This window comes from Myxocyprinus asiaticus, chromosome 15 (assembly GCF_019703515.2).
Source record: "Myxocyprinus asiaticus isolate MX2 ecotype Aquarium Trade chromosome 15, UBuf_Myxa_2, whole genome shotgun sequence".
NCBI classification, from domain to species: domain Eukaryota; kingdom Metazoa; phylum Chordata; class Actinopteri; order Cypriniformes; family Catostomidae; genus Myxocyprinus; species Myxocyprinus asiaticus.
This window is the reverse complement of record NC_059358.1, coordinates 35,765,557-35,789,713: the sequence shown is the minus strand read 5'-3', so window position 1 is coordinate 35,789,713 and position 24,157 is coordinate 35,765,557. Positions and strand designations below refer to the sequence as shown.

Sequence of the window (24,157 nt, the reverse complement as noted above, 5' to 3'; positions counted from 1 at the left end):
CCTGATGTTGTCTTCATGACAGGGATTTTAGTGTTGACCATGCTGTGGATACACCGTCCAGATAACATTTTTACTTTCTCCGTTATAAATTGTTGTTGACATTTACCATGGAGATACCAACTACAGGGTAACCATATATAAATGGGGGTAATGTTTTCAGCGCTTAAAACAAAAGTGCCCAAGCCAGCCTGGTCAGTACCAGAGAACATAAGCCTTGCTTCCTTTTCACTGATTCCACAAATCAAACCTATATTATAAGTCTTTTTGCTCTGAATTAAACTTAAGCAGTACGAACGAACTGTTTCAATGTACATCTAGTGGCCGGGCTATTCAAAGGCAGCTCTGGTTGTATTAAAACCAAGCGCAGGCCTTGAGATACAGAGTTTAAATTAATTATCTTTCAAAAAATATGCCGACTTTGGATCAAACAGCGTGGATGGAGTGATAACGAAGTGATTGTCTAAGTTTGTTGCCAAGCGCAATTCTTAATCACACTCTCTAGAGGGCGCTATTGTAGCGCTGTAATTCTCGCGCACCCCCACTAGAGGACGCAATTGTTTCAGTTCTTCTCACCACATTTCATCGGTTTCAATAGGTTTATGAACAGCTGGATAAAAATGCTGCTGGATTAATATTACAACGTTGTGGTTTTATCTCGTTTATAACTGTTGTATTATTGTATACCTTAGAACGTGCATGGTTGAAATGCATCTTGATGCAAATGGCAAATATTATGTTACAATTTCTACCCACAGGCTGTCATAACAAAAAACATATTATTTGTGTTTAAGCGTGTTTAGTAAATATTCATGTATTTGGTGAAATATATATATTCGGGGGTGTAGTAAGGGATTCCTGGAGACCCCCTTGTTGCAGTAGACCTCCCCTCTCTCTCCCTCCCTCCTCCCTCCATCCTCCTCCTCTTTCCCCGTTGAAACTCAGGAGCGCCGCCGATCGGTACCGACACCTCTCCAGCGAAAGCCAAGATGGAGGGTCCGTGCCCAGCGAGGACAAGCACGAATCCACGCACGCCAATCTTTGCTTTTCAAAGAAAATAATCCTGATCAGGCTCTTCATCTCGGAAAACCCACAGCTGTCCGTTTGTTTGGGGAGTTTTTCGTTCGAGGATGAATTCGGGGGAGGGAGAGGAGACATCCAAGGAGGCGGCCGACATAGCGGCGTTTTTCAAATCCGGTAAGTGGAGAGAAGAGGGGGCGCGCACCTCGCTGTTTTCGTTAAGATGAACCGCTGAACGCGGCTCGCGCAAACGACGCGCGACCGACCGGACAGCGCGAGCGGAGAAAATTGTATTTTTAAGGTGGCTGTGAATCTGCTGGCGTGATTAAAAAAAAAAAAAATTTTTTTTTTTTTTTTTAGCTCAAATAGAGTTGGCAGATAAAACATATAGGTCAAGCACTTTTTGTGCTTTTACATGACATCATTTGTATGATACATGACGTCACGCTTCAATATGCTCGAGCGTGCTGCTGTAATCTTGCGCGCCGTCGATATGAAACACAACCAGTTCTCTTCCAAGCCAATGCGCTAAAAACTGTATTCTGCGCACAAACTCGTTTGAGTGCCTGAACTCAAAACCATGTGATGTGCTTTTTATTTTTCCTTCTTAAAACCTGCTCTCATACGCCACAATTTATAAACGTGACGTTTGATCTCAGTTTACTGTGAGATTACGTCACGAAGCTCGGCTCAGATCAAGTAGCTATCGGTTTTTAACTGGCGCTTCCACCTCAATGATGTCATATGGTTGCCTGCCATCACCATTAATTAAACCATGTGCATCTGCTCCCTGTGTTAGTCGTGTTTAGGGTAAAACACTATTACCCTACATTGCATGACGTTTCACTGCATTTCAAGCTCAGTCGGCCTCTCTTTGCGCACTACCTCAGTAGTCTGCTGGTTTTTGCAGTCAGCTGTTGATGTGATTTTTGTATCAGCTGTTTCTGCAGTACCAGGTGCATGCAAGGAAGGGATTCTGTAATGGGCCATGGACACATTGAGTAACAGGACAGTCTCAGGAGCTCTTTCTGTCTAAGATCTCTGTTTTGTTGATGCACATTCTTTATGTGTTACATGATACATGTTATTTTGCAAGTCAACTTTATTATGTGCAGCAATCAAGCATGAAATTGTATGTGCTAAAAAGGACTAATGTTACTGTATATGCAAGCTTCCCCAGGGGTCATCGCAGGTTGCAAATTGATGCACTCAAGTATAATAGTCCTATGGGCTCTCTAGAGAATATTAACATGCTTTGTAATTTGGAAAAATATTTCCAGGATATTACTTTTGTCCTAACACAAGACAGAGGGTTAGCGAAGGTCTAGCTGTCTTGTTGTGTTGGAATGTGTTTTAAGTATTTAATCAAATAGCTGTACATAAAGCATCTATTCTAATAAAATGAAGTAATCATTTTCTAAGTCATTCTAAATAACATTTGATAAATAATACTGTCTTATTTAGGCCGAAGCAAAAATGATTTGTAAACATTAGCACTGTTTCTATTGTGCAACAGTGTCAAAAATGCACTTTCTTTCTGTTATGTTCCTTTGTATTTTTTCTACAGCATCCCTCAGCTACATAGAAGGTAAAAAAAAACAAGCTACAGTCGCATTATCTAGGTCTGTTAAACTGACTTTGTAGAAATCGCTTTAATGTAACTAAAGCGTTAACAAGAAATTCAAAAAGACCAGTTATTGTTTCAGTCTGATAGAAATCAAACTTTTAAAGTGCATGTAAATGTACTGATTGCGCAATTTAAGTTGATTCATGCCGTAACAATTAGCGTGCTTATGTGCACGTTTTACACTGATTATGCTTGATAAGACGACAACTTGTGTGGTCATGTAAATGCAATAATCAGCTTTCATTTATCGCTTTAAGGTCATAAACGGCGTAAGAACTAACCGATCGACACTGGGTAGATTTGTGCCTATTACCCAGATTTTGTGTCATGTGTAACACCTTTACTGGAGTTCTTCCCGGCTTATCCAAAGTATACAAGTGTTGTGCGCATGCCTCTTTAAGGTCTGAAATCAAAAGCGGAGATTAACATGGTTATTATTAGGGATGCACCGATACCACTTTTTCTCTTCCGATTCCGATATCGGAAATCTCAGTATCGGCCGATACCAATCCCAAGCCAATACCAGTGTTGTTTTTTTGCATAATCAGTTTAGAAGATCTTTACATTATTGTGTGGAACTAATTGGGAGTACTCTTTAATATGTAAAGAAACACAAACCTCTAACTACACATTATTTCAATATAAATGTATAGCTTATTAAGAAACACTTTATTATTAACTAGTATACTGGATAATGTAGCAGCAAAATTAACAGTAATTCCAGTCTTCAAACCTTCAGTAGAAAAGAAACCAGTGTTTTATTTGTGCCTTTTTTTTTTTTTAAATGTTTCAACTTGCATCTGGACTTTAAAGGATTCAGATCTCTTTTTTGTTCAATGTAGTTGTAAGACATCAGTTCACTTTTCATTCACACAGTTATTTTTTGGAACCCATTCAACTTAAATATTGTTATAAATTGTAAACAAATACTAATGATGACAATAATAATAATAATAAATTGTTAATAATATTATTAGTATTGACTTTTAATTTTAAATACAACAGTAATATATTTAAATCGTGCACATTTTAAACCCTCATGCTTTTATTTTGACATTCTGAACTCTCCAGGAAGTCCTGTATGTGTCTGTTTGTAGGCAAGTTCACAGTAGTTTAATTCGCTTCTTATTCAAATTCTAGTAAAATGCCCCTCCGGCGCCGTTCTAAATGCATATTATAGGTGAACCGAACTATTGAGCATCTACATCTGAGATGCTGTTCTTGAGTAGCGCTCAAATATTGCACACTGCTGTGAAGGCTACAAATAACTGCGAGTGCATCACCAGCCTGTGCGTGAGTTTGTGTCAACAGAGCAGCACCACTCACTAACGCACTGGCACTGCACATACTATATATTTACTTACTAAACACAACCTTTTGTGATTCACAGAGCTATCGCACATCTTCAAGTGGCTTTGAATAAAATGCACGATTCATATGAACTGCTTTAATGGTGTTTTTATGGTTCTTTTATGTCATTTTTGGAGCTTGACAGTAACGAACATGACTAACACACAGTATTGGATTTGGATCGGCTCCTCGGACCGATACCTGATCCATCTAAAAGCTTCAGTATCTGAGCCAATACCAATCCAGGTATCGGACCGGTGCATCCCTAATTACTATAAATATCATGTAAATGCAGTTTTCATGCTTTGTCAGATTTTTTAAATAAGCTGATTTTTGGGAGTTATCAGTGTATTGATGTGCATGTAAATGGACTCAGTATTCAGACTGATCTCATATTGAAATTGGAAACAGTAGGTTAACTTTTCTTTAGCTAAAATCAGTCTGTGCTTATCGAAATGCGAAACACTGCCCCCAGTGGCCACAGTGGTAAGTGTTGTTAGGTGTATGGGTGCGTGTGAGCTCCATTTTCCAGGTGAATTATTCACTTAGGGGTGTCAAACGTGAGTTGTGAAGTGAGTTGTTTTGAGCTGGACAGGCTGTAATACAGTGAAGAGAAATGCTTGATTTATAAACTGAACCCCCCAACTGAAACCCCAAACCTAAACCTAACCATCAGTGGAGTAAAAATGCAATGTTAGAGGGGAAAATGCAACCTCTGTTTCACGCTCATCACTGATTATGTGAATGTGACTACTTCCTGGTTACAATGCAGGATCCAAACCTGGGTCTCCCATGCTGCTGATGCAACACGCTTTTCGTTCTCGCCACAGGGGAAGGTAAACACACTGGAGCTGATGCAAAGATGTCTGATAGGAGATGCCGCTTATTGGTGAGTCTGCATAATGTGGCCAATCCTAGGGTACCAGAACTCTCGGGAACAACATGCCAACTTCCTGTGTGATCATGTTGAAATGCCACCTTTGTAATGCCACTCCATGGTTCATATAGTTAGTGAAGAATTTTAAGTTCTTTTACTTACACAGTAAACTGCTCGTTGCCTCGATATATTTTATGATCTGAAATGTCAAGAACCAAAGTGTCATTAGATTGAAATTCACACTTCCTATTAGTGATTCCCAATTCCCATAAGAGCAAAATCGTTATGTCAAGAGGTCCATATCATTTAGCAGTGCAGCATCCTATGGCAGTGTTTCAGAGCGAAAGCCTCTCTCTCCAGTGGGTCAGTTAGTTGCCCCTGGCCTGTTCAACACTCAAGACTTGGTACCGACAAGCTTTCTCTCAGGCTGTCTCTGCATTAAGCACATCTTGTGTTTCCAGAGCTTTGGATGTCTCATCAGTGCCCTACTTAGTCATTGTGCATTGGGTTTGACGCCCACCTAAAGAGCTTTTGTGCTATTTTGAGGACTGTAGCAGATCTTGCACACCAACCTTGGCTTGCATTCTGAACTACCTTTTGACTTTGATAATAACGTGGCACAGTGTTTACTAGAATCAGTACGGAATAGAGGTCTGTTGAGGCGGACAGAGGCATCTTTATGTGGAGTCTGTAACAGACGTACTTTAGGAGATAAGTGTGTTTGGTAGACCCACCTTGTGTTGCAGAGAAAAACAAAATGCAAAGCAATTAGTGGCAGATAAGTGTGGGCCAGCGCTTCCAGCATAAGGCGAATCGGTGATCCAGACTATTCCTCTCTAATTGTGTTGTTACTGTGTAATTATGTGACTATGTTATTACAACTTGCTGTCATTAGTCATGTTCAATTTCATTGTTTGTTAGAATTTTGTTTACATTTTGCCCTGATGCATTTAATCTAAAGCAACATTCAGTTCATGGAAAGCCCACTGGGGAAACCTGGGGTTTAAGTGCTTCATTTTCAATTATAAAAGAGCAGGTTTACGATCACAATAATTTTTCACTTCCTGGGTCATTCCCAGAAGGGATTGAACCAATGGGTTTAGCTGCTTGTAGTCATTGAGTAATCACCATGGTTACCTTGATATCACATGTACATTGCTGCAGCATCTTTGTGATGTGTGCATAAATATTAGATGTGCTTGGCAATAAAGCATAACAGCGCCAGTCCACATTTTCAGCTGTCTTGATTTAGGAAGTATATTTCCCTTTCTTTTTTTACAATAGGGATTTCATAAAATTCTTTATTTAAAAATTCTAAGAGTTACATGAACCAAACTAACCAGCTCTGAGGTGAATCACAACATTACAAACTTTGATTTGAAGCAAATCAGACAAAAAGGCAAGGGTACAAGATTGTGTTCTTTTCGTCATTAATGAGGAAGTGAACTACAATCCCATGAATCTTTGCAAATTATGCTATAAAATTAAAACAGATAAAACTATTGATTTAAAGTAGTTCATTATAAGTATAGTAGGGCTGCAACTTATGATTATTTTGATAATCAATGAATCATCTATTATTTCTTTGATTAATCGGTTAATCGGATAAAAAATATATTTTATTTCTTGTATTTTATTAAAATATTAATTTTTTTAAACAGAAATGATAAAAGGCATTAGGATTTGGTTTGATTTACAGTACTGAATTCATGATTCGATACTCTCACAAAACTTTGAACAAAGCCTGAATCATGAAAAGTTAAGTTTGAATATATTATTATTATTATTATTACTTTCAGTACATATGCAAAATAGTTAATTTCATTACTTGTAAAACTTTGTAGAACAAAAAGTACTGTTCATTAAAGAGTAAAATGATCCATTAGGAAGGAGCGGGACAAAAAACAAAAAACAAAAAAATCAGCCCAGCAGAGGGCAATGGTGACACCAGAATAGAAATAGTAATAATTCTGCCAAGCTGAAAAATTTGTAATTATGTTAGATACATATGCTTGTACACTGTCTCTGATTACATACATTTTAAGTATTTTACATTAATATTGTAGGTTTAAAATAGTATTGTTGCTGATTAAATTTGTCTAAACTATTCTTTTTAAAAATATGTGTATGTTTATCCAGTAAAATAATTTAATTTACTGGTGGAATCAGACATTACATTTGAAATTATCAGGACGATCAAATATCAGGACCCTTAGCATTATTATACATTATATTCAGCATTATAAACCGTGATATAGTACAATAATCAAAAAAGTCTCATCCTGGTGCTCACTGTATTACATGCGCTCACATGATGAGAAACGATCTAAAACACTTTAAACCGTCACACTTTGACCTCTGAGACATCAGCGTAACATCAATGAAAGCTGCATAATTGATTACATTAAAACTGAAAGTGCGGTATAATGATGCACGAGTTTAATCAAAGTGATTGTGCTCCCTTTCTCCATTGCGATCGGTTTGATTGACGTGGATGCGTGCGCTCGTTTGCTCAGTAAAGTTTAACGGACACTCGCATGTTGTAAAAACAGTTTTGGGAAATAGATGGAAATACACGCCTGATTTTGAATGCATAGCATGTATACATTCTAAAACAGAAAATTGCAGTAAAATGTAAGTAATGTGCTGGAGAGAAACAACTCTTAAGCGCATCAAACAGCAAAATCACTCCAACACACCTGATGCAGCAACTGCTCCACATTAAACTGTATGCTTATTATGATTTTCTTTGAAGTGTTTATAAAGTGCTCTCATGCACTGGGCAACTTGGGTCATGTTTTTTCCGCTTCAGCTTATCTCTGTTGTTTTTCAAATGAGATTCGTCATGCAACACATTTTTCACTGGGCTGTAAAGTGAAATCACTGATGGACCTTCTCTGTGCTCACGGTATATATCTAACTATTCAATAATGAAATTCATTGTCGATGATTTCCATTATTAATAATAATCGATTTTATCGATTAGTTGTTGCAGCCCTCAAGTATAGAAACAATATATTTTAAATTTATAGCATATTGTGACAGAGCTCTTGTTCACCCCAAAGGAAGAAGCGGGAGACGGGCAATATTCCAACTCAAACAGGTAATTTTTATTACTTTCACACAAATCTTTAACTCAAAAGGAGTTAAAGTCTAGGCATGAGTGTTCTAACTCTCTCTCTCCCTTCCTGTGTCGTCGGTCCCCCTCTTATTGCTCTTCCAGGATTACTGCAAAAAGAAACAGCTGTTAGTCATAATAATCACCCAGGGGTGAAGCCTTACCGCTTTCCCTCTCCCCAAGACGCACGCTCCACCACGCACTCGCCCCCACATACCCCCAGGCCAGTGATACATCCGGCCTGCTCACCACTCCCCCCCCGTTCTGGAGAGGAAATCCGCGACAGCCATCTGCGTCTTTGGCCTGTGGACCACCTCGAACTTAAAAGGGTGTAATGCCAGAAACCAACGGGTGATCCATGCATTAGTTTCCTTCATGCGGTGGAGCCATTGGAGCAGGGCATGATCGGAACAGAGGGTGAAGGCCCGCCCCAACAGGTAGTTCCGGAGAGTGAGGATAGCCCACTTGATGGCCAAGCATTCCTTTTCCATGGTGCTATACTTAGTCTCTCTCAAAGAGAGTTTCTGACTAATGTATAGCACTGGCCGTTCCTCCCCCTCCACCACCTGCAAGAGCACCGCCCCAACCTGCGGTCCGATGCGTCCATCTGTAAAATAAATGGGAGAGAAAAGTCAGGTGTGTGTAACAGCGGCCCACCACAGAGTACATCTTTCACCTGCATAAACGCCTGTTGGCACTGCTCTGTCCACTGGACCGGATCTGGTACTGCCTTTTTAGTAAGATCAGTCAGTGAGCTGGTGACAGCCGAATAGTTATGTACAAACCTACAATAATAGCCAGCCAGCCCCAGGAACTGCCTTACCTCATGTTTGGTCTTAGGTCGTGGGGAGGCTGCAAACGCTGCGGTTTTATCACTTTGGGGCTGTACCTGCCCTTGGCCCAAGTGGAAGCCCAGATACCGTATCTCCACCCGCCCAATTGTGCACTTCTTCGGGTTTGCCATGAGCCTAGATCATCTCAACGATCTCAGGATAGCCTGCAGATGTTGTGGCATATGCACTGTGCGGTCTGAGGACTCGGTCCATGAGCCGCTGGAATGTAGCCGGAGCCCCAAACAAACCGAATGGAAGCGTCACGAATTGGTGTAAGCCGAATGGTGTGGAAAAGGCCGTTTTCTCATGGGATATTGGGGTTAAGAGTATTTGCCAATAGCCCTGTGTCAAATCCACTGTCGAATAAAAATAAGCTGTACCTAACCAATTGAGCAGTTCATCAATACAAGGCATTGGATATGCATCAGATTTAGATACCACATTTACCTTTCGATAATCCACACAGAACCAGACCGACCCGTCGCTCTTAGCATACCGGGCTGGGCCAGTCACTGTGGAATTCTTCTGTTACTCCCATCTCGAGCATTGCATCCAATTCTTCTCGCACCACTTTTTCTTGTGCTCGGGAAGCCGGTAGGGACAAGTACATACCACTACCCCTGGGGTAGTCTCAATGTGGTACTCTATGAGGTTTGTCCGACCAGGTAAAGGTGAGAGCACGTCCGCAAATTCTTTCTGCAACTTAGCAACGTCTGTGAGTTGAGATGGTGAGAGGTGGGCTCCACAAGTGAGATGACTGACTTTTAAGTTCACCTCCGGCCCGAGCTCTGCCCTCTCCGGAACCACCATCACCAATGTCACAGGGACCGCCTCCCTCCATAATTTCAGGAGGTTGAGATGGTATATTTGACGTGTGTCACCTCTATCTGTTCGTTTTACCTCATAATCCTTTGTGTGACCTCAAAGGGCCCTTGCCACATGGCGAGTAATTTGGAGCTGGAGGTTTGGATTAATACAAGCACTTTGTATCCCGGTGCAAATTCCCATAGCCGAGTGCCCCTATTATACAGCCGGCTTTGGCGTTGTTGAGCTTGGAGCAAATTCTCCTGTGTTAGTTGACCCAAAGTGTGGAGTTTTGCTCTAAGATCAAGAACTTACTGAATTTCATTTTTACTATTTGAAGGTCCTTCCTCCCAAGCTTCCCACATGACATCGAGCATGCCACGCGGTCGAAGCCCATAGAGTAGCTTGAATGGGGAAAACCCTGTGGAGGCTTGCGGAACCTCTCGAACTGCAAATAATAGGGGTTGGAGCCACTTCCCAATTTCTAGTGTCCTTGTGCACGAACTTACGAATCATATTTTTAAGGGTTGTATTAAATCGTTCCACCAAGCTATCTGTTTGTGGGTGATAAACACTGGTGTGAATCGATTTAATACCCAATAATTCCTATAGTTTGTGTGGTGTCCGTGACATGAAAGTAGTGCCTTGATCAGCGAGGATTTCTTTTGGAATCCCCACTTAGGAAATAATTCTGAAGAGTGCCTCCGCAACACTGCGTGCTGAGATGTTGCGCAAAGGCACTGCATCTGGATATTGCGTTGCGTAATCCACAAGAACTGACACAAATTGATGTCCACGTGCTGTCCATTTTAATGGCCCAACGAGGTCCATGCCAATTCTCTCAAAGGAGACCTTGATTAATGGTAGAGGGCACAATGGCACTCTTGAGGTGGTCGTGGATTCACCAACTTACATTCGTGGCAATGCCACACACCACCTGCGAACATCTCCGTGAATGCCCAGCCAATAGAAATGGGCCATTAGACGGTTTAATGTTTTTTCTCACCCTAAGTGACCTGCAATTGGATTATGATGTACCATCTGGAATAGCATTTCCCAATGGTTCTTCAGTATCAGCAACTGGGTTGTATCTTCTTTTGTCTGAGCGTCCTGTCTTACGCAATACAACCTACAGTTGTGCTCAAAAGTTTGCGTACCCTGGCAGAAATTGCGAAATTTTGGCATTGATTTTGAAAATATGACTGATCATGTAAAAAAAACTGTCTTTTATTTAAGGATAGTGATCACATGAAGCCATTTATAATCACATAGTTGTTTGGCTCCTTTTTAAATCATAATGATAACAGAAATCACCCAAATGGCTCTGACCAAAAGTTTACATACCCTTGAATGTTTGGCCTTGTTGCAGACACACAAGGTGACACAGACAGGTTTAAATGGCAATTAAAGGTTCATTTCCCACACCTGTGGCTTTTTAAATTGCAATAAGTGGCTGTGTATAAATAGTCAATGAGCTTGTTAGCTCTCACGTGGATGCACTGTGCAGGCTAGATACTGAGCCATGGGGAGCAGAAAAGAACTGTCAAAAGACCTGCGTAACAAGGTAATGGAACTTTATAAAGATGGAAAAGGATATAAAAAGATATCCAAAGCCTTGAAAATGCCAGTCAGTACTGTTCAATCACTTATTAAGAAGTGGAAAATTCGGGGATCTCTTGATAGCAAGCCAAGGTCAGGTAGACCAAGAATGATTTCAGCCACAACTGCCAGAAGAATTGTTTGGGATACAAAGAAAAACCCACAGGTAACCTCAGGAGAAATACAGGCTGCTCTGGAAAAAGACGTTGTGGTTGTTTCAAGGAGCACAATACAATGATACTTGAACAAAAATTAGCTGCATGGTCGAGTTGCCAGAAAGAAGCCTTTACTGCGCCAATGCAACAAAAAGCCCGGTTACAATATGCCCAACAACACCTTGACACGCCTCACAGCTTCTGGCACACTGTAATTTGGAGTGACGAGACCAAAGTAGAGCTTTATGGTCACAACCATAAGCGCAATGTTTGGAGAGGGGTCAACAAGGCCTATAGTGAAAAGAATACCATCCCCACTGTGAAGCATGGTGGTGGCTCACTGATGTTTTGGGGGTGTGTGAGCTCTAAAGGCATGGGCAATCTTGTGAAAATGTATGGCAAATGAATGCAGCATTTTATCAGAAAATACTGGCAGATAATTTACATTCTTCTGCATGAAAGCTGCGCATGGGACACTCTAGGACTTTCCAGCATGACAGTGACCCTAAGCACAAGGCCAAGTTGACCCTCCAGTGGTTACAGCAGAAAAAGGTGAAGGTTCTGGAGTGGCCATCACAGTCTCCTGACCTTAATATCATCGAGCCACTCTGGGGAGATCTCAAACATGCGGTTCATGCAAGACGACCAAAGACTTTGCATGACTTGGAATCATTTTGCCAAGACGAATGGGCAGCTATACCACCTGCAAGAATTTGGGGCCTCATAGACAACTAATACAAAAGACTGCATGCTGTCATTGTGCTAAAGGGGGCAATACACAGTATTAAGAACTAAGGGTATGCAGACTTTTGAACAGGCGTCATTTCATTTTTTTTCTTTGTTGCCATGATTTGTTTTATGATTGTGCCATTCTGTTATAACTTACAGTTGAATATGAATCCCATAAGAAATAAAAGAAATGTGTTTTGCCTGCTCACTCATGTTTTCTTTAAAAATGGTACATATATTACCAATTCTCCAAGGGTATGCAAATTTTGTGCACAACTGTATCTCTAATAATTGAAAAGTATGGATAATTTAGTGCAACAGCTGGCTGGAGACATTGATCATCAATCACTTTCACTTGATCGAAGGCGTGCCTAAGGGTCTCATCTCGGGACTGCTCCAGAGGGAAATCCCCAGCAGGGAATCCTCTAAGGGCTGGGGAAGCCGAGACTTCCCCCTCCCTTACGTCATCCTGATGTGGAGCACATGTAGATGGCCCTGGCTCCGCCTCCCCAGCCAGCGAATCACACACTGCACACCGATACTCTTTGTCGCAGGACCCATCCACACATATTCCCCTCAGTAAAGAAGTAAATGCTAGAGGTGGGAATTAACCACAGCCTCAGCACTATGTTTTTGTCCCCAAAATTGAATAGTGACAGTCACTACAAGGTAAATTTTAATATCCCCGTGCACACACCTCACCTTCACCCTCCGACCCATGCCCAAAGCCTCGTCTTGAACCAAACATTGGTGGATAGTGGTTTGATTAAAACCAGTATCCACCAAGGATTGATATGTACCTCTCCTGATACTCACAGGTATCCAATACTTTCCAGCTTGATCGGGGGCAGCCAGTGGTGTGTTGGGGACCCGGACCAACGTTCCCAATTCCATCATGGGGCATTGGTCCTGGAAGTGGCCCGGCTCCCCGCAACTCCATCAAGCCGGCCCAGATGCTACACCTGCAACTGCAGCAGCAGATTCACCAACCTGGGAGAGGGGAGAGCGAGAAGAGACAGGGGAAACCAACAGCTGGACAAACCCCCGTGACCGGGGAGCTGGTTTGGGAGTGAACTCCCCCCGTTTCCGGGGAAAAGGGGTGGGGCGGGGTTCAGAGATGGAGGGGGAGGGCAGAAAAAGAGAGAGCGAGAGAAGGAGGGCTCATCCGCCCCCAGATACACCATCACATGGTCCTCAGCTGAGCGATGGCACTGGTCCCATTCTGCCTTCCTCGGCGTCGAGGTCCTCCGCCAGCACCCACTTCCGGCAGGCGTCACGGAGTGGTTGGGCAAACGGGCGGCCGCGCTCACTCAGCATTAGCGAACAGAAATGCTGTCAGTGTTGCTCTGGGCTGCGGCCAACCTGTTGCAAGATGGCTTTCTTTAAGTCCTCGTACACCAGGAGGTTGGCTGCAGGTAGATGTTGGGCCACGAGCTGGTCTTCCCCAGTCAGAAGCCGACGGAGGCGGGCTGCCCACTGAAACTTCGGCCATTTTAACACCTCTGCCGTCTGCTCACACAGTTCTATGAATGCCTCCAGTTCATCTTGCGGACCCATTTTCAGGAGGGTGACCAGAGGCATGGAGGTTGCTGGGTCCAGGGTCACGCTTGAGCCTTCCAACCTGGTGTAACAAGCTCCAGAGTGCCTGCCAATCCTCTGCTTGAGTTTGGAGAATGGCTTGGAAGTGCTGGTCTTCCTCTCAACGCAACTCAAGCAGGGCCTGGTGTTCAGCCTGATGCATGCTGGCGAGGAACTGGATTACTTCGGCCAGCAGCGAGGACTCCATGATGACATGCTAGCTTTCTCGAGATCCCCGGTTTCGGCACCACTGTGACAAGGCTCTTGTTCACCCCAAAGGAGGAAGCGGGAGACGGGCAATGTTCCAACTCAAACAGGTACTTTTTATTGCTTTCACACATATCTTTAACTCAAAAGGAGCACAGTCTGGGCATGAGTGTGCTAACTCTCTCTCCCTTCCTGTGGTGTCGGCCCACCTCTTATTGCTCTTCCAGGATTACTGCAACAAGAAACAGCTGTTAGTCATAACAATCACCCAGGGGTGAAGCCTAACCGCTTTCCCTCTCCTGCAGAGCACTTAGGGCTCACTTTGTTTTCCACAATTCTCTGATTGGTGGATTTTTGTCTTCAGGATCATGGGTATTGTAGTTTTTTTCAGGAAAACCTCTATTAACCTTGTTGACAGCCTTGTTAATGGATAATGTATTTGTTTTCACATGTTTTGTAGAAGTTTGAGTAAATATTGAAAATGTATTAAGTGTTTAAGGGTCAATGACATGGCACTCATCTTTTCCAGGTCTATTAAATTAATCAAAACTACATTAAAAATGCAGTTCACACCTCTACTATTATGAAAATGTTTTCAAAGTCATTTAGATTTGTTTTGTTCTGGGGCTTAATGTAAATGTCACGTAACCGAATGCGGGGGGAAAAATTCTCATTAAAAGCGGAAATTCTTGAAAAAAAAAGTTTTAACATGAGTAGTATTTGTATTATCATTTCATAAAAATAAAAAAATAAGCATGGAAGCTATTTAAAAAAAAAAAAAAAAAAAAAAATATATATATATATATATATATATATATATATATATATATATATATATATATATATATATATATTAATAAAAAATAAAAAAACCTTGTCAAATCAAAGTCAGGTGCTGTAACCACCATGTAGGTCGCTGTTTTGTTCAGGTGATATGGAGTAACCCTGAGAAAAACCATTGATATTCTTGACTCAAAATGTATATATTTGTAAAAAATTAAAATACAAAATACCCAGAAAAATATGTTTTAAGAACTTTTTTTGAAATTATTGATTTATTTAATATTCACAAGAAAGTATTTGAATACCTTTTACTTGATGGAAACTCCGCATGACATTTTTAAAGTAATTAAATACATAAAAAATGCTATAAATGTTTTAAAAAAATTTATGAAACTAAAATTGGACTCAACGATTACATTTCTATTAACTTTATGCATCACATGTTTTAAACTATATTTTTAAAATGTTTCTCATTTTTATCACCTCAGACAACCTCACTTGTCAATGACCCTTACCTTCAGCAGTTTTTTGTGCATCTTACAGTATTTGCTGTCATTAAATTGCATTTTATATATATATATATATATATATATATATATATATATATATATATAATATTATGTTGGCCAACCTGCTCTGTAGATGTTAACATAGTATTTAAATTTATTTTTAAAATAAACCTTTCGGTTGATGACTTGTTAGGGGCAACTGTGCCCTTTTACTCAACGAATATACCATGTAACTTGTACATAAATATGAATGTGCTGCGTTAGATTCTGCAGCCTGTAACATCCATGTCCTCCTCTTCCATCTTGAAGATGCATCTCTGTGTAAACAGCAGCACTGCTTATTCACACACACTCGTGGGATGATTGAGGTTGTCATGACACACTTAGCCCACTTCACAATGTGGCGAAACAACTGAAGGCTGGATCTGAAGGACTAAACCTGAGCCCTCCTTCACACTCTATCAGCAGCAAACCACTGAAAATGTTGCAGTCTGCACAGTTACCCTTTTCAGCCCTTTGCTGCTCTGGCTTGTAATTGGGACGCCCAACCGTCCTTCGAAGTCTGTTGCAATGTAGAGTGAGAAATCGTGACTTCCGAATCCTCGTTTCTCTGTGTGGCATTTATACAAAACATTTCAAGGTCTTTAACCAACCTTCCAAATTTGTAATCGCAAAACTGAACAGGAACGGCCTGTTTTTCAAATTATAGATTCAAATGAGATGTGAATTGTCCTCATGGCCTCAATGTGGAAAGGGAGGAGAGTTATTGAACTTACGGTTGCTAAGCCATAAAATGTTAGTTCACTACCTCAGATATTGAAGTGACTTTTTGACTAGAGATAAAATTATTGGCACACCAATCATTGTGCTATTTTACCAAATGCAGGCTAATTGCTCATTTACTGTAATGCATTGGTGATGTTCTTTGAAGTGATTTGTCATTGCAAAACTCATTCTCTACTTTTTGTGTGTAATTAGAGGTTAGCTAAAAGTGAAGGCAGGATTGTGGCTTGGGATATTTCCGAACATTGCCTCACTTTGATAAACTATAAAACATAATTACAGTGAACGAAACATGTTATTTGAGACAATTGCACATTTGACCATCACATCATATGAAAAATGAGGTTACACTCTATGTTGTATTGTGGGAAGTGCTAAGGTTAAACACAACAAACACACAGATGGCCATAAAGGGAAGTTTTCTCTAAGTTTCAGAATGCTGTCCTACATCATTAATCCCAAAGCATAGTGGTTTTACGACAATGCCAAGAGTCTTACTTATTCAAACTGATATGCAAGCATGCAACAGTAGCCCATGTTGTTAATCATACAGCCATTATAGCTTGTGAAGTGGAAAGCCTTGCATTATGTAATATAATGAAGCCTTGATGAGCAAACATTATCTGACCCTCCATGCTCTATCTCTAATGTGGTCGCTGCAGATCTAGCATTGATTTGACTGAGAAAGAACATACAAGACAAAGATAAACAATCAAATTATAGGAGAGACAAGAGCATTGCATAGAGTGTGCAGTTGATGGAACCATACCTTACAAAAAGTACTTTGGCAGTATATTGGTGCAGTGATGGTATTAGAACGTGATACATTAAACATTCCTTGAAGTTAAAGGATTCAACATGATCACATGGGAAGTCAGCATGTGGTTTCCGAGAGTTCCGGAACCCTTGGATCGGCCACGTTATGCCGAGTCACTGATAAGCAGCATCTCCGATTAGACATTTTTGCATCTGAGTGTTCACCTTCCCCTGTGGCACAACTGGAAGTGTGTTGTGTCAGCAGCGTGAGAGACCTGGGTTCTGGTCCTGTACTGATACCAGGAAGTACAGTATTTGTGTTCACAAAATCAGTGATGACTCTGACTCAGAGGTTGTGTTTTTCCCTCTAACATTACATTTTTACTGTACAGGTTTGGGGTTACAGTTTATAAAATTTGCATTCCTCTTCACTGTTTAAACACCTATTCACACCAAATTCGAGACAAACTGCCAACGAAAGTGTCTATTCACAACTAAAAGTGTCTATTCACACCGAGACCGAAATGAATACAATAAAAAAAACAATTCCACCGCTGTACAGTAGGCCGCTCTGTTCTACAAACATATTTATTCTGGTTTACTGAATGGATCTTTAAGCATTCAGCTGTCAATCCATGAGATTGATTGATTAAATGCAGTTAAGGCATTTACGTATTTACCTAATTTGGCATAATTTTTTCATTGTGTTCTTTCCATGTTTTTGATGCATTTTGAGGAATATAGAATCTGTTTTTGTGAGAATGCGATGAGTAAAGAGCGCTGTTGCATACGTATGTTGGCTTATGTCTTTATATTTATGAATGCATTTTGCTGTGGGTAAAAATCCAAATGAACTCCCGAACCCAACTTGTCTTTTTTTTTTAATGCCTGGATAAGATAACACAAGGTACAGTGAGATAAATACACACTGAATAATGTACATTAAGGAAAAACAGGTATAGAAAATATGAGGCATAACATTAAATATTGTATAAAGAAAACAGTGGCTCACATTTTTTTCTTTATTGAATCATTGCATAATTGTATTGAATTCAGGGTTTCTTGTGCGTGGTAAGAAAAAGAGCACCATTAGCCTAACCCTACTTTGTGTTATTTATTTTTAATAAATGCAGTGAAATTTGGCAATTGTTTTCTTTTTTTATGTGATATTTTACTACGAGCTTATTCCAAATGAATTGCTGAACCTTACGGTTATTTTTAATATAACTGTAAAATACATATTAAATATTGTACATTAAGACAAAACACCAGGTAGCCTATATTGTACAATATGAGGTACCAGCACATTACATAAATATTAAAAAAAACAAAGAATGTGTTAACAGCTTTTATATTATTTATTTACTGCACATTTGCCTTAAATTTGCATTGAGTTTAAGTGCGTGATATGAGTAAAAGAGCTCATTACCTGTGTTTGCAAGTTGAGTAGTGCATCCAACTCACAAATTGTGCAGCAACAGCAACCCACAAAAAATGTCAAAATGGTCTTATTGGTCAGTCAGTTTTCATCGCAGCCCAAAGAAAAAACAAAATCTGATTGCTTTCTGTAAAAAACAAACAAAAAAAACAAACAAAAAAACTTTGGATTGTTGGCGGATGATTTGTCAGACCCGGTGTGAATAGCGCCATGGAAATCAACTGCTCCTATTCAAAAGCTCATTTGGAACAAATATTAATACAAAAATTTAGTCTTGATGTGAATAGGCCTTTACAGCCTGTATAGCTAAAAACAACCCGCTACACAACTTGCTTTTGGCGCCCCTCCTTGGACATTGCACCCAGAAAATGGTGCTCACATGTGCCCATACACCCAACAACACTTAACGCTTTGGCCACTGGGGGCAGTGTTTCACATTTCAATAAGCACAAATCGATTTTAGGTAAAGAAATGTTAACCTACTGTTTCAGATTTCACCGTGAGATCACTCTGAATTATTACCAGATTCATGTACCATGATACTCCATGGTACATTAAAGAATATCATGGTGTTTCCAAGATATGTGTCCAAAAGAAAACATGGGATATGTTTTTCTGGTTTGCTTTCTTAAATGAGTCAGTGTGTTGTGGACAATTCAGACTGATTCATGAACTAATTGCTTTGTCCAGTGTGTGAACCAGATCAACCGGGCTGATACTGAAAAGTATCGGCTCAAAAGAATGATTCAGTTCACAGCTCACAGGTGGGAAAGATTATCAGTGAATAATGACTTAAAATTCAGTTTGTTCCTCAAGCCATTGTATGGCTTCAGACTTGGAATAAGGAATATAAAGAATAAAAGTCATACAAGCTACTTTTTAATGCTTTGTGAAGATTCAAAATATCTATTGAGTTTCACGATTAAAAGTAATATCATATATGTTTGGAACAACATGAGATTGAAAAAAAAACATAATTTTTTGGGGGGTGAACTATTTCCTTAAAATCTCTATATTTAATTTTAACATTAGTGTTTTTTGTCATTTGGCTGCAATTGATTAAAAATGCACAACAGCATTATGATCCAGGAATAGACAAATCTATGTCATCATCTTAAATTGGAAGAAGACTCTCTTTCAGTTTGCATCTCTCTCACTCTCTCTCTCTTTCTCTCCCCATCTCTTGAAGGGTTAGAGTAAATTGTTCTTACAATGAGGAACAGATGTTTGAGCGGAGGATATTATGGATGTGTTTATCTCAAAGTTGCATTGTGAAGAGAAGGCAGATGAAGCCAATGGGCTTCCCAGGCAAGGAAGTGATCCACACACAGATGCTTAACAGTTTCCTGATTTCTTTCAAAAGTCACAACCACACTCATTCACACACTGTGTGCTGTGCAGGCCAGTGCAAAAGATTGCTTGGATGCTAATTATGTAAAACAAAGTTGAAGTTCACCCACAAATTGCATATCTGTCATCACTCACCCTCATGTCGTACCAAATTCATATAACTTTCTTTCTTGCATTGAATACCAATATCAAGGAGATATTTAGCAAAACATCTTTTCAATATCAAAAGCTGCTTTTTTCCCCCAACAAGGTCATTTAAATTGTAAAGCTTAAAAAAGCACCATAAAAGTAGTCCATATGATATGTTTACTTTGTTCCAAGACTTCAAAGCTTTGTGTGAGGAATGTGCCCAAATTTCAGTCTTTATTAACAGAAAATCTTACACTCTGCCAAATCTCTTAAATCACATGTGTGCTTTGCACAGTCAAACATCGCATATCAAGACACATGGCATGTTAAATGGACGTTCTGCTAGAGATCTTTTGTGTTGCTTGGAAGAAAGGTAGTTATACAGATTTGGAATAACTTGAGTGTGTATAAATTAAGATCATATATATTTTTTGCCAACTATTCCTTAAAATAAAGTTGAAATTTTTTTTAGTCTCACATTTGTGTGTTTGCAAGTACTATATCAGCAGTGAAGGTACCACCACAGTTTCAGTCAGCTAAAAATCTGTGGTAAATAATTATCTTCTTGGGTCTTTGCTCTTGAGAAGAGAACAGTAACCCACTGGATAAAAAACAAATATGAGAATATAAATAATTGTGGTGAGGTATAGCAGAAAAGATTTAAGTACTGTTTCTACCTTGAATAAGTTAAAGTTCAAACTTGAAAACATTGAGGACATTCTACATTTGTACTCAGATCAAACATGTAAAATGAATGCTCCAGCTTCTAAGTAAATATTATTTATCATTGTGTGTTATCTTTACAATGCGTCATCATGTACAAATTTTAAAGTAGAAAATCATGTCGTATACACAAAGCTGGTGTTCCCAGCATGCACTGTGCTTGATTAATTAATGAGCTTGCACGATTTAACTGTTTGCAAGTTTTATTGCAACATTTAAAAAATTACCCATTCATGATAAAAAAACATTCTGTTGATTGTTACCGTCATCGTGTTTTGTGCACCAAGTGTTGAGGTCTGCATGCGCAGCTTTGCATCTTGTTTAATCGCATATAATGCAAGATGATTTTGTCTAATAGACTATAGAGCATGCATTAAGCTTCTCTGAAGGTTTCTGTAGGTCCTGTGGTACATGATTAAATGTGTTTAGAAGTAAATTTCAAAAGGTGAAATGTTCAAATGAAATGTTTATTGAAATATTATTTAGATTATTTGAAGTAAAATGTACATCAGAAGTAAAAGTTACTGTATTTACTTAAGTTACATTTAAAAAGTAGATTTTACTTAATTTTATAACATTAAAATTTACTTTAAAAAAATGTGTGCAAAACCTTGCGAAATAAAAATCAAGTACATCTTACTAGTCATTTCTTTTCGATGGCCCTGCAACTGACATCAAGAGCTAATATCAGACTGATACTTTTTCCACCAGATGCTCCATGATCAGTGCTGAATATTGATGTGAGGGTAAAGGCCAAAAGTTCTGATCCAGTGTCAGTGAGAAAGGCCAGCAGGTGAGAAAGGTCTTATCAGTGAGCGTCAGTCCTCAATGTGTAATAAGGGAGGATTTGGACTTAGCAGTATTGGAGGTCAACTCCTTCAAAGCAGATCATATCACACAGTCTCAGTGGGATACTCAATAGGCAAGAGACCATACTAAAAGCACTCCACAATCTGAAGGACACACACAGACATCCTTTTTTGGGGGACATCCTTGGAATTGTTAACCTGTTTAATTTGTAAAAGTTTAACATGACATGTTAAGGTTTTTAAGCAAACACAGTTATCAGTTTGAAGACCTAACAATGGTATAGACACAAAAGGAGATGCAAATGTGTTTGAACATTTCTAGAAAGAGACACATACACTGTAGCTGCACAATAAATACTGAATATCCTGGTGGTCTCTGTTGCTAGGAAGGCATCCATTTCTTCAACCACATATGAGTGCTTTGATTCAGAGGCGTTTTAATGAATGAAAGCTCGGGCTCTGTTGAAAGCAAACTGTGATGGTGTTCAGCTGGGAGCAGCTGGGATGGTGATAGTATCTATGGAACAGTTTTCCAGCAGACAAAGACATATCAGAATCAGAATGAGCTTTATTGGCAAGTATGCTTACACATACAAGGAATTTGTCTTTGTGATAGAAGCCTCCAGTGCAAAAACAATACAACAACAAGACAGAGATAATAAAAAATTGAATACAAATTAAAAGCGAATAGAAAATATAAGTATACACTGATCTAACATATCCTTATACTTTGAAGATATCAGTCTGTTTATACTCCCATTCACACTTACACAGTGTTTGTTGAGATAAAGTACTTGAAATGGAGTGAGTGCAGTAGCCAGAGTGAACTTGTGTCCTAATCTGTGCTACTAAATGCTGCTCTCATTTGCCACTAAGAAAATCCTCAATTACTGCAGGGCTCCAGACAAAAAAAATAAATAAAAATGACTTCGGAGCCATTGGCACCTGAACTGAAACATTAAGGATTTTGTCTCATCAATGTTCACACCCCTTTCATAATTTATACAAATACAAGAGATAAAAGATTTTTTTTATTTAGTACTGCTCTTCAGAATCTACATTACAGATATTTACATAAAGTATAGTATGCATATAGTAGTGTGTTGTCTTCTTGAGCATCAATGAATGTTTGCACCTTGTGTAATAATTATATGGATAGTTCACCAAAAAATGAAAATGATTTCATTATTTACTCACCCTCATGCCATCCCAGAAGTGTATAACATTTTTTTCATCTGCTGAACACAAATGAAGATTTTTAGAGGATTATCTCAGCTCTGCATACAATGCAAGTGAATGGGTGCCAAAATTTTGAAGCTCAAATAAATCACACAGGTCACCATAAAAGTAATCCATAAGACTCCAGTGGTTTAATCCATATCTTCAGAAGTTATATGATAGGTGTGGGTGAGAAACAGATCAATATTTAACTCCTTTTATGATAGAAATTCTCCCTGCCTGCTCAGTCAATCTCCACTTTAACTTTCACATTCTTGTTTTTGGTGATTCACATTTTTTCATGCATATCGCCCCCTACTGGGCAGGGAGGAGAATTTCTAGCATAAAATGACTTACCATTCACCTATCACCCACACCTATCATATCACTTCTGAAGATACAGGTATGTATTAAAACACTGGAGTCTTATGGAGTACTTTAATGATGCCTTTATGTGCATTATGTAGTGTCAAAATTTTGGCACTCATTCACTTGGCTTGTCTGCACCTATAGAGCTGAAATATTCTTCAAAAAATTGTAAAATTTGTGTTTGCAGAAGAAAGAAAGTCATACATCTGGAATGGTATGAGGGTGAGTAAATGATGAGAATTTTCATTTTTGGGTGAAATAATCCTAATCTACTAAAAATGATCTCATATATAAATAAATAAATAAGCAATAAATAAATAAATAAATTGTTCGAAAATATTGCCTTAGTCTTTCTTTACTGCTAACGATGGACCAGACACAGAGACTACAAGAGTGCAAATTGAATGAAATCCCAGATGCAGTTTATTGTGCTACTCCAATCCCAATCAATAATTACCAGAGGATTAAAAAAGTGCTACATAATGTGGGATTTTTAATTATAAAGAAGCCCGAAATATACACAGGACTCTTATTTTGAAATGTCTGCGCTCCCAGTTCTGAACTCACTGACGCTGATTCGCTGAGAAAGTGAATCTGATTCATACTGCTAACCTGAGCTCCTGAGTTCAAATCCTCAGTTCTTTTCAGGTGATTCATGAAAAAAAAAATTAGAGTCATTTGGTCACGACTCTCTCACGCTGGGTTTGTTGTTGCATGCGGTGCAGCGATCTCGTCAGAAACAACGAGAGAAAAGTGGCACGAGACACACTGGTGCTCTAAAAATATATACAGTAACTCACAAGATGATATCTGACGAAACCGCATATGAACGCACACAACCTGACTGTTGCCAATGGCGACTAGATTTTAAATTATTGTCGCAATCAATTATTTTTGGTCACATTTGTGACCATTTTAGTCACAGTCTGGAGCTATGTACTGAATTTATTTATTTATTTATTTAGCTTTCCCTCAGCCTTAATCTCAAAGTGTATGAGGTCTAAATGGCGTGACATGGCATTTCAACCTGTGTCCTCCATGTGCATTTTAGCTGTTTTAAATTTATTTTAAGCTATTTAAAAAATATATATATTTTCATCCTTGTTTAAGTATTATTATACATACTGTTTTATGGTCTCATATTAATTGATGACTACATTAAATATTTCTACTTTATTTTTATTTTATTTTTTTATTTGTCACTACAGTACTGTGCACCACTATACAATTTAAGCCACATCCACACTAATCCACAGTTTCCTAACGTCATCGTTTTCCAAAGTATGTAGCAATGGAGAGGAAATGCTGTTCATTAGAGGCATAAAGGTAGCTAAATAAATGCATTAGAGAAAGTTTTTACACAAAACTGAATGTCTTTCAGATTTATTCAGTTCCA

General features: G+C 39.1%; 1 protein-coding gene across 5 annotated transcripts in view; it reads left to right on the top strand.

Annotated features, from left to right (window-relative positions):
* The first annotated feature begins 987 nt into the window (after positions 1-987).
* Positions 988-24,157, top strand: part of LOC127452713 (triple functional domain protein-like) — a 226,143-nt gene continuing 202,973 nt past the window's right edge. For all 5 annotated transcript variants that reach the window (XM_051718338.1, XM_051718337.1, XM_051718336.1 and 2 more), the window contains exon 1: positions 988-1,194. In XM_051718338.1, the coding sequence (XP_051574298.1) occupies positions 1,128-1,194 (67 nt within the window). In that variant the 5' untranslated portion in view covers positions 988-1,127. The remainder of the gene's footprint in view (positions 1,195-24,157) is intronic.